We start from the raw sequence: 12,180 nt of genomic DNA, 5'->3' as shown, positions 1-12,180 counted from the left end.
TTTTTTTTTTAGTGCTGAACAGCAATACAGGTGAGAGTTTCGTCTGTTTCCCTAAGGAATAATGGTTTTCCTTCAAAACCAAAAGAAGTTCATCTTGTTCAAGGCTACCAGAACGATGACCACTGCAGGGCTCCTAAGCAATGAGCAAAAGACCAGTAAAGAGGATCAGAGACTTAATTTTACCTCTACTTTGTGAGCCAGGAAAGCAGCCTGCCATGTCAGTGTCATTCTATAGGCTCTGCTCTCTGTAGATAATACCCATTCTCTTATGTCTCCCTTGAAATACCCAAGGAGAAAGGACGAATAAGAGAGCCTCAAAACCATGAGAGATCAGAGGAGGGGGGAGGAGGGAAGAGGGAAAAGATGATAAAAAGAATACAATCATTTTGTGAGGAAGCTTTAAAATCAGCTTGGCAGGGAAAAGACTTCAAACAGTTGCCTCTTCAGCTCCTGCAGAATGCAGATTTTTGGGGAGCCAAAGGAGCTGAGCTTCTCGTAACTGCCTGCACCTTGATCTACAGATTCCCCATTCTCATATTCTGTCCCCACTTGTGCCTGGTAGCCTCAATATTATAAACAACTACTTCATTCCTTCTACACTTGAAGCCCAAATCACTGACGTTTTACATGTATTAATTCTATATAAAGACAAATTTGGTATTTAAGCGAAATACTTCAATTAACCATTACAAAGGCACAGGCATATCACTGAATGACTAACACAAATGCTGATGGAGCCAAGCTAAGCAGCTCACAGACAATGTTCCAAAAAAGATAAACAAGCTTATTAACATACCTATTCTGTAAGTTACAGCTTAGCCGCAGATTTAAGAGCCTATATTCCTCAGAACCCTCAGCATCAGCTTCCTATAATGACACGATTATCGAGTGGTTCCACAAAGAGCAAGAGAAGCCAGGAGAGACCAAAGTTCTTATTTTACATTGCACAACAAAAATGGCAAGCTATAGGTTATGGTTTTTCTTAGACTAACTAATGAGAAATTTCTGTGTTTTTTTTTTGTTGTTGTTTTGTTGTTGTTTTTTTTTTTTGTTTTGTTTTGTTTTTTTAATCCTAGCTTTGGTTATTTTTATTGCTATTTTATTTAAATTTGCTTGCATTAGTCCCCCCTTTTTCCTACAAGATTACGGCCAAGTAAGAAAACTCTTGCTGTAGGACCCACTGAAACTGGAACATTAATTCATGTCCCTGGGGATGTTGGGAAAAAGCCAATGCGAGTCTTGAACTTCATCACGATAAACCCTTGGCACCCACTAATCACAAGATTGTATCTTCACATAAGATAAGGGGGAGATTTTTGGCATGGGAAGGAACACACACACCTAGTTGTTTGCAAAGGCTTGCAACCTGGCAGCCTTTCAGTTAGGTTTCACTCACAGAGCTGTTACTGTATACTCTCCAGCTATGGCTGGGAAGTTGATAATCCTTAAGATATGAGGAGAGTTTTGATTTCTGACACAGCATTCCTGAGATAAATGCAGGATCAGAGAGATGCTTTGAAATTCCCAGAGATACCCCACTGGTAAACTGCTAGATGGGAACAACTTTCACCAAAGTGATTTTTTTGTTTTGTTGTTTTTTAAAGGAAAGCAAGTTAAACAGTAGCTCATGGACCTTGTTTGCTATCAGAGTATATTTAAACTATCACAGAAAGTTAGAGAGCACCCTAAAGCTTGTTTTTCCAAACTTTCCCTACATACTCTTAGTATTTTTGTGTATCCCAGAGATAAAAGCTATTATTTCCAGCTCTTTTACAACCTCCTGTAAATGGTTTTTCTTTTGCTGGTTCCTTCATGCTATTGTCACTAAATACTGTGCTGTCATTTCAGAGCATAAACTTGTATTTTAAGCAGAGTCACACTACCTAAAGATATAGGCACTTTGAAGTGGTCATGGAACTTTTCTCTATATATCATTTTAAATATAAATATTTCATATATGCAGTTATTCTATCTTTCTGATTAGCTGATTTACTAGCTAGCAATATGCCTCGTCACAAATCAACTTATTTACCAGAGATGCAAGATTGTGCATGTCACTACCAGATTATAATTGTCTAGGGATAAGACTTCTACATCATTAAGTACATTTTTGTCTACCTGACAGGCCCATAAAGAGAATGAAATGAAATAGTAAGCCACTGAGAAACAAAGAACCACTGACTTAACAAGGTCACATGCAAATGCTGATGGACAAAATATTTTATACTAGTTCATGACCTTCTCCTCACATAGTTAGCCCCTCCCATTAACCACACAAAGTCAAAGACAAGTAATACCCTCACATTGGTGTGGAGCGGTCAATGGAGCCACATAAACCCCTACAAAACTGCTTGCCCTCTGCTCTCCCATTCACAAGCATGCTGCTGCCATACTGCTTCAGTCTACGCACCACTATCACAATTCCAAGCACTCCTTTCACATGTCTGTATGTATTCCTTCACCAAACTACTTTCCTTTCTGTAGCTGATAGAGTAAATATCAGATTGTTCTTGTCTCAAGGTTAAGCAGTGTTCAGAGTTGCAATTTAAAATGGCTGGCTGGCACTTTGGAGGTGGGAAAAGGAGAGAAGTGTCCATCTGGGACAGTGTGGAGACAGACTGGAAAGGTAGAAGGGCAAACCAGAAAGCAGTTCAACTTTTCAGTGACTTGCTTCACCAAATCCAATTACACCACAGTCCAACTTTTTCACAGTTCCTATCTCTATCATTCAACAACAAACCATAAGAATTTCCTGAGGACAAACACGTGTCAGAGACTAAAATTGCATGCTATTTCACATCAATTGCCCAGTTGTTTTAAAGAGCACAACAGGTATTCATAAGGAAGTGCTAAAAGCAGTAGGGACAGAGAGACTAAGTTGTAATTCAGTGTCTCTGTTCTCCCCATTTGCCCCTTCTGCCTCCATCCTCCTACTGCTCCCAGAACATTTCCTCCTGTTCAGCACTGTGAGCAGAACACATTGTTTACTTTGAGACAGAGCAAGTGGACCATAAGCTAGCACACACCACCTGTAAGCTTCCTAGCCAGAAAACAAGCACCATCTCTTCCCCCTTTAGCAATACAGAGATCTGAGCTGAGGAGACATGTTAGACAGCTGTAGCATACCACTGGCAGAGCTGCACTTCTTTCTTCAGTCATCTAAGTTTGCTAGTTTGAGCACAGCAGCCATGGACTGCAAAGACATTAGAGCCAAAGGATATCCATCAATAACCAGGAGATCAAATACTGGTAACAAGGGTACCCTCCCTCCAGATCCACTGCACAATTTCTGGATATGACTAAGGCTTTGCTAGAGGCAGGAATATAATGAGATTGCTTCTTTTTTTCTTTTTTTTTTTTTTCTTTACTGTCTTTGGAAATCCTGTAGAGGTAAAAGACGATAATAGTAAAAGACAATATGGCTTATTATACTTGTGAAAAGATGAGCTAATAAGATTGTGATGTAGAGGGCACCAAAATGATCATCAAGAAAGAGGGATTTCAATCTAAAAGAAAAATAAATGCCTGTTTTAAATCCACTGTACATTTGAGTATTAAGAAAGGCAATGTTTATTAAAGTAAAAGAAAATGAAAAAAGGGTTCTAGCTATTACAATAACACAGCAAATCTAAGAGGCTAGGGATATATCTATTGAATGAAGCCTGAAAGATTTGAAGTAGGCCCTTGGCAGAAGACAGATGCATTTTCATAAAGGAGTATGGGAGTATTGCACTGGTGGAAGGACACCTAGCTGATTACCTCCATTGTTCTCAGTCCATTTGTTAGCTATTATTAGGCCAATATTCTTTCGCAGGCCCACAGTAACAGAAACTATATATACATGTAGGTGTGTGATAATGCACATGCTAATCTACACATAATTGAAATTATTCAACTTCAATTTTAGTTAGTTTTAAAAAACACGGGAAAAAAATGTGCACAGTACAGCAGCACTCATTAGATTGTGCCAATTCCTAATTTAGGAAACAAAAAATGTATGGTTTCTCTTCTTCAAACTGGGAAAAAATGTAGTCAGGAAGCTAATGAGCTGAGTATCTTCTCAAGTGGCACATGACAGCATTAAACTAGAAGTTTATTCATCAGTTATCCTGATATATCATTGATTTGTTGTATCAGTCTTCACCCTGCAGATATTTCATCTGCTCTGTCTTACAGTTAGCATTAATATGAAGAGAGATAACACCTGATAGTGCAGCAAAAAAAAAAGAACACTCGGATTTTATTTTTTTTTTTTCAAATGTAAAGCACTCTCCTGAAGAAGCACCAGTCTATCTTTGGTATTTCTAAAAGCTATCTGCTTGAATAAATGCACCTCATCTATCAAGATTTGGTAAGTATGTCACTGGAATACATAGACACTTCAAATGTCAGAGCACAACGATCATGAGGGAGGATGATAGGGAGAGGGAGACAATTGAGAGGAGAGTTAACAAACACTATGCAGAGCAGAGGATAAAGGAGGCAAAAAACATCTGAAAGTGCTGCAGTTAGGAATAGGAAAACAGGAAAGACAAGAGAGCAGCCTACGCTCAATCTTTTCTTTTACTCTTGTGATCATTTCTAGACAATTTCTTGGCCCTCTTACCATACTTGCTTCTGACCTGTAACAGGCATGGAGACAGAATAGTCAACTTTTCAAAGAAAAAAAAAAAGTGATGGCTTTGTGACTTTCAAGTATAACCCAATTACAAGTCGTTTTCCAGCACAACAAAACATCCCATGAATAGTAGAGAATACCACAGTATCTTCATGGTGAACCCATTTGAGGTCAGTGGGCTTTGTAGGCAACGGTTCTACTTAAGTATCAGAGCATCTTGATTATATTAAGTACTAGATGACACTGTACGTGAGATCTGCTGAAACTATGTGTGATTTGTTTTCTATTCCATCCAGATAGCTTAACCAAACTGAAATAGTCCAAATATTTTAGAAGTTACATTACCTGTCAAAGGAATGGAACTGCACATGATGCTCAGCACCTCCATCACCAAGTACTCCAAGGAAGGCTGGTGGCAGAAGAGCAGGATCCACTCCTGTCCCATCACCTGGTGTGCTTACCAAGCTTCTCAGGATGTCTTTTACATTAACATTTTTTGCAGCTGGCACAGAAGTTGCGGGCTTACTATCTTCAGCTTCTGTCTCATTTCTTCCCTCTTGAGACTTATTTACTTCTAATGAGAGAGTGCTAAGTACTTCACTGATAGCATCTGGACCTGCACTGACATTCAGAGGTCCTGCTTCAACACCACCAACTGAACTGTTTGTTTGCCCTGAAGTTGGTTCCTCCCCAAGACCAGAGTCCCTTCTTCGTAAAGATGCTGTACTTTCTGAAACTTCAGTGGAGGCTGAAGTTGAAGCAGTGAGAGAAGCAGATGGGTTTTCCACATCTGTTCATACCAGAGACAGAACAAATTTGAAGTTCATTATTAACACGACTGGATTCACTACAATGCTCCTAAAAAATTAACACTAATAGGTGACAAAGGAAATAACACAGTTATAACTACTTCCTCTTGCCTACCTACAGATTTAGTATTTAAATATTTAATATGAAACTTGAAACAGAAGAAAATCCTTCCCATTTCTAAGAAGCATAAAAAGTCTCAACACCCAAAATTTGAGAAAAAAAGAAACAGAAAATACTGACTCAGTCAAAGAATGAAAATGAATTGATTGCCCTAACGAGTAGCAGCAGAAAGAAAAATACAGTCTTCCAGTGGACACAAAAAACTGCCAGTCTACACTTATGCATGCTTGACCTTAAGCAAGGTAGCAATTTTCTGCAATAAGCATTCATGAATGCTTAGCTACTTCAGTGAGATTACACACCTCTATTTATTTATAAGATTCTTCTCAGAAGAGAAAGAGGGAAATGGGATACTTCCATGTTATTTATTTAGGCGGTTATAAATAAAGCGTATATTTCTGTACAATCTGAAGTGGCCTTCTACAGAAATTTAAGATGCATCAGCCACATTACTACATTTAGCCAAATAACGACCATTTCACCTGTAGCAGGAGTTCCATTATTTTCATTCTCTGATTCCTTGAACGACTGGCTATGGTTCGGTGGTCTTCTTTCATTCTGGGGTTCCAGAATATCTCTGTATTTTGAAACCATGAGCACAGAAATGAAATATACAACAGCCAAAGCCAAGAACTGAGCCTGTTTACTATCCTCCTGTAGAAAAGGACACACACACAGATTTTCTATTACAATTTCAGCAGCATGCTTATTTTTCTGTAAAGTATGCCCAGCGCTACCATAAACAGACTGAAAGTAAGCTGATATGTCAACAATGGAAGAACAATATTCTCTAGTCACAATTTGCCTCACCCATAAAGCTGGAGAATACAGCAATTGTATTCAAGTGGCACTAATCCCTTCATTTTTCATATATGACAACTTTGACTAAGGTTATGTGCTTTGACTACATGCTTCCACTTAGTGCAGGGACTAGGTCCCCTTTATTTACAGGTGTTTCCTCTACTGCATGATTACTCATATTTGCCAAGATATTAACATTTGCTGAAATAGTACCAGACAAGTGTACTCAAGAAAACTGAAAAAGTATTTCTAAATTATTATATATCAGTGAAGGAAGTGGAATAAGTTCCAGAATCCAAGTTACTTTATTTCATCCTCAGATTGTCCATTTGGATGTAGAATATGTTAAATTTAAACAAATGAGGCAAATACGCATTGGCATTACTGGTATAACGTTTTCAAGGTTTTGGTTTTTTTTAAATCTTTCTACAACATTTTAACGTGAATTATTCCAAGTGCCTCTTCAGGGTACTCAGTCACTCCTACTGAAAGACAGGAAAGACCTATGCAGCCTGATGTGAACAGACATAATTATTGTTTTTTAAAACTAAAAAAGTGAGAATATAAGATGTGCTCAATTTTGAAAATTGCATTGTTAGGATTATTTTAGTTGCCACCAGTACAGACGATTTACTACCTATTCATTACTCTTTTGAACAGTGATACTGTACTGAATGAAGTTTGTTTCAATCAGTAATGCCTGTAAGTGTGAAAAACAATAGTTCTATCCAAACTATTCTGGATAGCACAAAAGCCATTGGGTCATTCATTATACTTGCTAAATACTCTAAATATTGTAAACTATGTTCTAGCATACCAGCTTGTGGCTGATGACTCAGAGCCATTGTAGCTACTGTATTTGCTTACAGAGGGTTTTTTTTTTTTTTTTTTTTTAGCAATCAATCTCAATTTCCTCAATATCAGCTATAAAGTTGCTGACATACAGCAAAGTTATTTTTAGTCGATTCAAGCCGAAAAAGCATATGCATATATACAGCACATACACACAAATTGATTCCTCTGAGGGGACATAAAGGAATTACAGATGGCCTCTAAGTCATAACTACCTAGAAAGATACTCATCAAAAAGTATACATAAACATCTTCCTGATACATAGCATATATAAACAATTTGTCTACGTACAGCATGTGGAAGAATATATTTGTACTAGAAACAACATATTTAACATACAGGAGTCTTGAAAGCCATAGGCAGAATTCCAGAGAGTCAGTTCAACTTCAGACAACTGCATAACACAGCAAGCATGTAGCAAATAGAAGTCTAGGTACAACATAATTTGTAACTCACTATATCTCTGAAAACTACTGCTCGAAGTCTATTAATATCCATGTCCTGCAGAAGTCTGTCATGGTCTCGTATTGGAGAAATTCCACCAGTCACAATGTCCACTGGACTCTATTTTAAAAAAAGCGCAATTGTTTCAAAATCAGTTTTTAAAAGCATTCTATGAACAATCAAACATGTACAAATCCCCACTGTACATCATATTATCATAACTAGAAGAACAAAGTCACAAATGCATTTCATATTTTAAGGGAAAACAGAAATCTGAAATTTCTTGTGACAAAATTATTTCACCATGGAAGGTTATATGTGTTCATGTTCTTCAGCTCTATTCAAGTATCAGTAGTACAGTTATAAATTTAAAAGTCTATCCCTCTTCACACAGTAATGATTATTAACTTTGGTGTTCTACAATGTGCTCTTGTAGAGCACATATTTACCTTTGCTGTGGATTTTCCTGTTCCTGTAAAGCCCTGCATTGTTTTTTGGTTCTTCGCAAGGTCTCCAACAGGCTTCATCTGTGCATGCTGTTGACACTCCAAGCAATTTCTTACTGCTACTGCACATACTTGAAGGGAAAAGAAATGTTAGGAATTACCCTGGGAAACAGTATTCTCTATATCTCTTACAGAGATATATAATACATCTGTTTATTACTTAAGCTATAAAGTTTAAGCACATCAGTAAAAATATTTTGCTTCCAGAAGTTTTACATAGTTGCAAAACAATGCTCAAAATACATCAATAATTAATACTCAACTATTACAACACATAAGTTATATCTAATGAATGCTTCAAAGTTATTACGTTAGCATTATTACATTCTTTTTTCATCCCTCACTGAAATTTTACCATGCATTCAATCTCATGAGCTGGGAAAGGTGAAGAAGCTAAATTTCACAGACTAGCAAGGAAGAAAGAAGTGATACACTAGTGAAACATGTCAATAGTTGTTTCACAATGCTCTTGGACTAAACATTCTTACGTTACATGACATTCTTTTTTTTTTTTTTTTTAAGCTTCAAATTGTACCTGTTTTGTCTTCTAATATTATTTTCAAAGGAAAAAAGAACTACCCCACCTCTATACCTGTTTGCATCCCATAAATCTTGTTCTACCTGCACAAAGTTTTAATTGCCTAGAAAGGGAGAGGAAGGCTAGTTACTGTTGTTGCTCTGAGCTGCTCTGGCACTCATGCAAATTAAACTTTTCATTGCAAAATCTTACAGCATGCAACTGGCATGAATACTCTCCTGTATTAACTGGATGGAGATTGTGATTTTATTACTATTATTTTATTTTTAAGTAATGATCACTTTGATTCAATCTAATTTGATACAAACATACTACAATTCTGGATACAGCTACTAATCACTTTGAATCCTTTAGAAGTTTACATCTCTAATTTTCACTATTCCTTCACCTTCTGAACACAAGATTTAAACCTCTTCTCTAAGGTAAACCTGGGAATGTTCATGCTTTTATACATGGTACAAGATTTCTTTTTTCTTAGTGATCCTGTATTATCAGTCTCGATTATTTAGGGAACTTTGGAAAAAAAAAATTTCATGGGTAAAATGAAAATATACATCCACAACAGTCAGGCTACCAAACTTACTTCAATCATTTGTTTTATTTAAACTTCTTAAAGGGAAGAAAAAAAAACCCATGCATATGCATTATAGAGTAGAGTAATAGTAAAATAGTAAGAGATCACAAGGCATCTTAGACTAAATTTAGTCTTGACTTAAAAAATAGAAAATAAAAGAACAAGCTATCAGTAGCTAACTATTTCATGATAGCAAGCTCCTATGCTTATTAAGTGGTTTTATTTACTTACCTAGACGAAGACATTGTCGCAAAATTCCTCCAGATGACATATTTTTCTCAGATTCAATTTCAGTGAAACCAAGAGAGCTTGCAAAAATTAACACATCCACAAGGTTGATTAATCTCTGGAGAAATGTTAAAGATGCTTCTACTGAAAGTCCTTGAGTCGGCTCAATATTCTCCAATTCATGCTGCACAGAGGAAAAAATTGCAAGCAACATTTACTTCTTTACAAAGATGATAATTCGTACATATCAAATTAAGAAAAATGTATGTTGGAAGTCTGTTTTCAGTCAAATTCAAAAGTAGCAATTCATCATATTCTAGAAACAATCACTAGTATTGAGATTTAATCGTATTCCAGACCTCTGTGGGACAATGAAGCTAAGCGACTTCTTTTTATCTCATCAGGCAACAAGGGCAGACACCCAATTTATCTTAGAGAAAGCGTGGAAATAGCAAAGGAAGGAAAGATATTTGTGGAAACACCCCCTTCATATTCCTGTTTCCCAAAAGGACAGATACAGTAGTTAATATACTACATAAAGAATGGTGTATACCCACAAGAGAAATTTTAAAATAAAAATGAAATTTCTTACAGTAGCCGATGTGGCAGCAGACAGCAATGGCAATATACCGCCACAAGCCATGATCATGTTGTCCATCACTTGAGAGATGAGGTGAATTGTGTTGTGTACAAATATGACATTGTCACTGCTATTCACAAAGTCCATCACAGTTTTTGTAGAATGGCTGCCCAAAACAAAGAAGCAGGTTTCACAAAAATACTTGCAGAACACAGCTGTATTTGTGGTATTTTAGCATCTTTGTTTAAAAAATAAATAAAACAGCTAGGAATAGGACAGCAAATATCACCAGAATATTCAACTGATGTACCTTAGCCTAAACCTATAAACACCTTCCCCTTCTGTTCTTAAACTTCTCCAGATTACAGCTTGCTAAAAACATCAAGATGCATGCTTAAACATTATTTGGATAAAGATGCATTCTAGGCTGGTTCTATGGTTATCTGCTATAGTGAAAGTCACTGTATCTGTCAATACAATAGTTTCCTGGAGGTACAAACTAGATTTTAACTTAAATCTTTGGAAAAAAGGTTTATTATTAAATATTAATACAAAGAAATTAAAATCAACAAAACACAAACAAATCCAGTTAAAAAAAAGGAAACATTTTCCAAACAAAACCTACACTAGAAATGTATTTAGCTATATCTGAGGTCGTCCTGAGCAGTTCATTTACTCACAACTTTAAAATGACAGTCAAACAAAAATCCACCTCAGTTGAAATTGTATTTCAATCACTTAAAAACTATTTATTCATTCCTACATTCATTTTTATTAGGTCAGTTCAGTTATACATTTCAATTTAAATTTGACATTCAGTACTAAAAGCTGATAATAGACAATTTCATTTAAGTTAGTAAATCTTAACTTAAAAATGCAGAATTATTACTGATTTCAAAGTTTGTTTTTTACTAAAACCGTCCTGATAATTACATTCCAGACCAATTACAAATTCATTTTTAAATGCATATAACTAGAATACTTCTGTTCACAGAACCCTAATAAAGCAGCAACATGATCTGTGTAAATATGGAAGTAGTAAATAGTACATGTATTTCGGATAGAATTTTTTTAGTCCATACTTAGATATGTGTAAAAGATAATTCGCCTTTATCAGGAACATGAAAATCATGGTCCACTTGAAATCATCAGGACTGCTATCAGGACTTAATGGTGGCTAGAAGGTCAGCCAAAATATAGGTTGAGGGTCTGCACCAATATACATTTAGGTTTGTAAGGAGTCTTTAAACAAAATCTAAGAATATTTGGGTATAGGCCACAGAAGAAATAAGGTTATTGAATAATGAGTAAAATACCAGATGTACAGACTTCAAAGTCAAAGAGCGACTCTGATGCAGTTTCAACAAAACCTCAGGTTAACTGCTGTTGAAATGCCTGTCTAGATCATTCCATGGAAAGCACATAAATTTACCTTCTCCACATCTGTATATCTGTTTCAATGGAAAAGAGCAAGTCTGTGAGCAAGCGCTGATGCATCAGTGACCACTTAAACTCAGGAATACGGAACACAGTTGACCTAGAGTCTCTTCTCTGTCCATCTGATGTAGCAGCTAGCTCTTGTCCTGAAGAATCTTGCTGTCTTGAGCTCTGAATACACAATTCGTAGACAAAAAAAAAAAAAATCCCCACACCCTGGTTATTGGCTTCTATGGCATACACTGAATGGCATTTCACAGACTTAAGAGTATACATACTGCACGTTTAGACTTTGCACATAGCTACAAAGAAAGTTCAAACTATTACACAAATACTAGTCTACAGCTGCACTACCACACCTGTCAGTCTAGGCATACACAAGCAGCAACTCAACCTTACCACAAGGGGAGTATAGGTTGCTGTAGACAATGCTTTTCCTCCTTTAAGGAAGAATGGTGCAGAATGAAGAGCATCCATTAGCAGGTATCTCTGCAGAAGGGAAGTACTCAAATACATGACCATTCAACCATGAAAAGCAGTGAAAATCATGAAAACCACAGCAGTAGACAACAGAAGCCCAAATTTTAACTTGCATTAAAACGTAGGCTGACATGACAGTGATAACCACATCAAATTTTAGTTTCAAAAATATGTATTTTGTGTGCCTGCAG

General features: G+C 36.4%; 1 protein-coding gene across 4 annotated transcripts in view; it reads right to left on the bottom strand.

Moving 5' to 3' along the window:
* The window catches only part of LRBA (LPS responsive beige-like anchor protein), a 390,603-nt gene that overhangs the window by 304,160 nt on the left and 74,263 nt on the right, over window positions 1-12,180 (bottom strand). For 3 of the 4 annotated variants that reach the window (XM_082758979.1, XM_082758981.1, XM_082758980.1), the window contains exons 24-30: window positions 11,505-11,680; window positions 10,085-10,238; window positions 9,496-9,676; window positions 8,096-8,223; window positions 7,659-7,766; window positions 6,031-6,202; window positions 4,964-5,408 (exon numbers count right to left, since the gene is read on the bottom strand). In XM_082758979.1, the coding sequence (XP_082615105.1) occupies window positions 4,964-5,408; window positions 6,031-6,202; window positions 7,659-7,766; window positions 8,096-8,223; window positions 9,496-9,676; window positions 10,085-10,238; window positions 11,505-11,680 (1,364 nt within the window). Of the gene's footprint in view, window positions 1-4,963; window positions 5,409-6,030; window positions 6,203-7,658; window positions 7,767-8,095; window positions 8,224-9,495; window positions 9,677-10,084; window positions 10,239-11,504; window positions 11,681-11,908; window positions 11,999-12,180 lie in introns of all 4 variants that reach the window. The other variant, XM_082758982.1, reaches the window with a different exon arrangement.

This window comes from Aythya marila (assembly GCF_965140915.1).
Source record: "Aythya marila genome assembly, chromosome: 4".
Taxonomy (NCBI): Eukaryota; Metazoa; Chordata; class Aves; order Anseriformes; family Anatidae; genus Aythya; species Aythya marila.
Note: the sequence above shows the minus strand (reverse complement) of the source record. Positions and strands in the feature narration are given on the sequence as shown.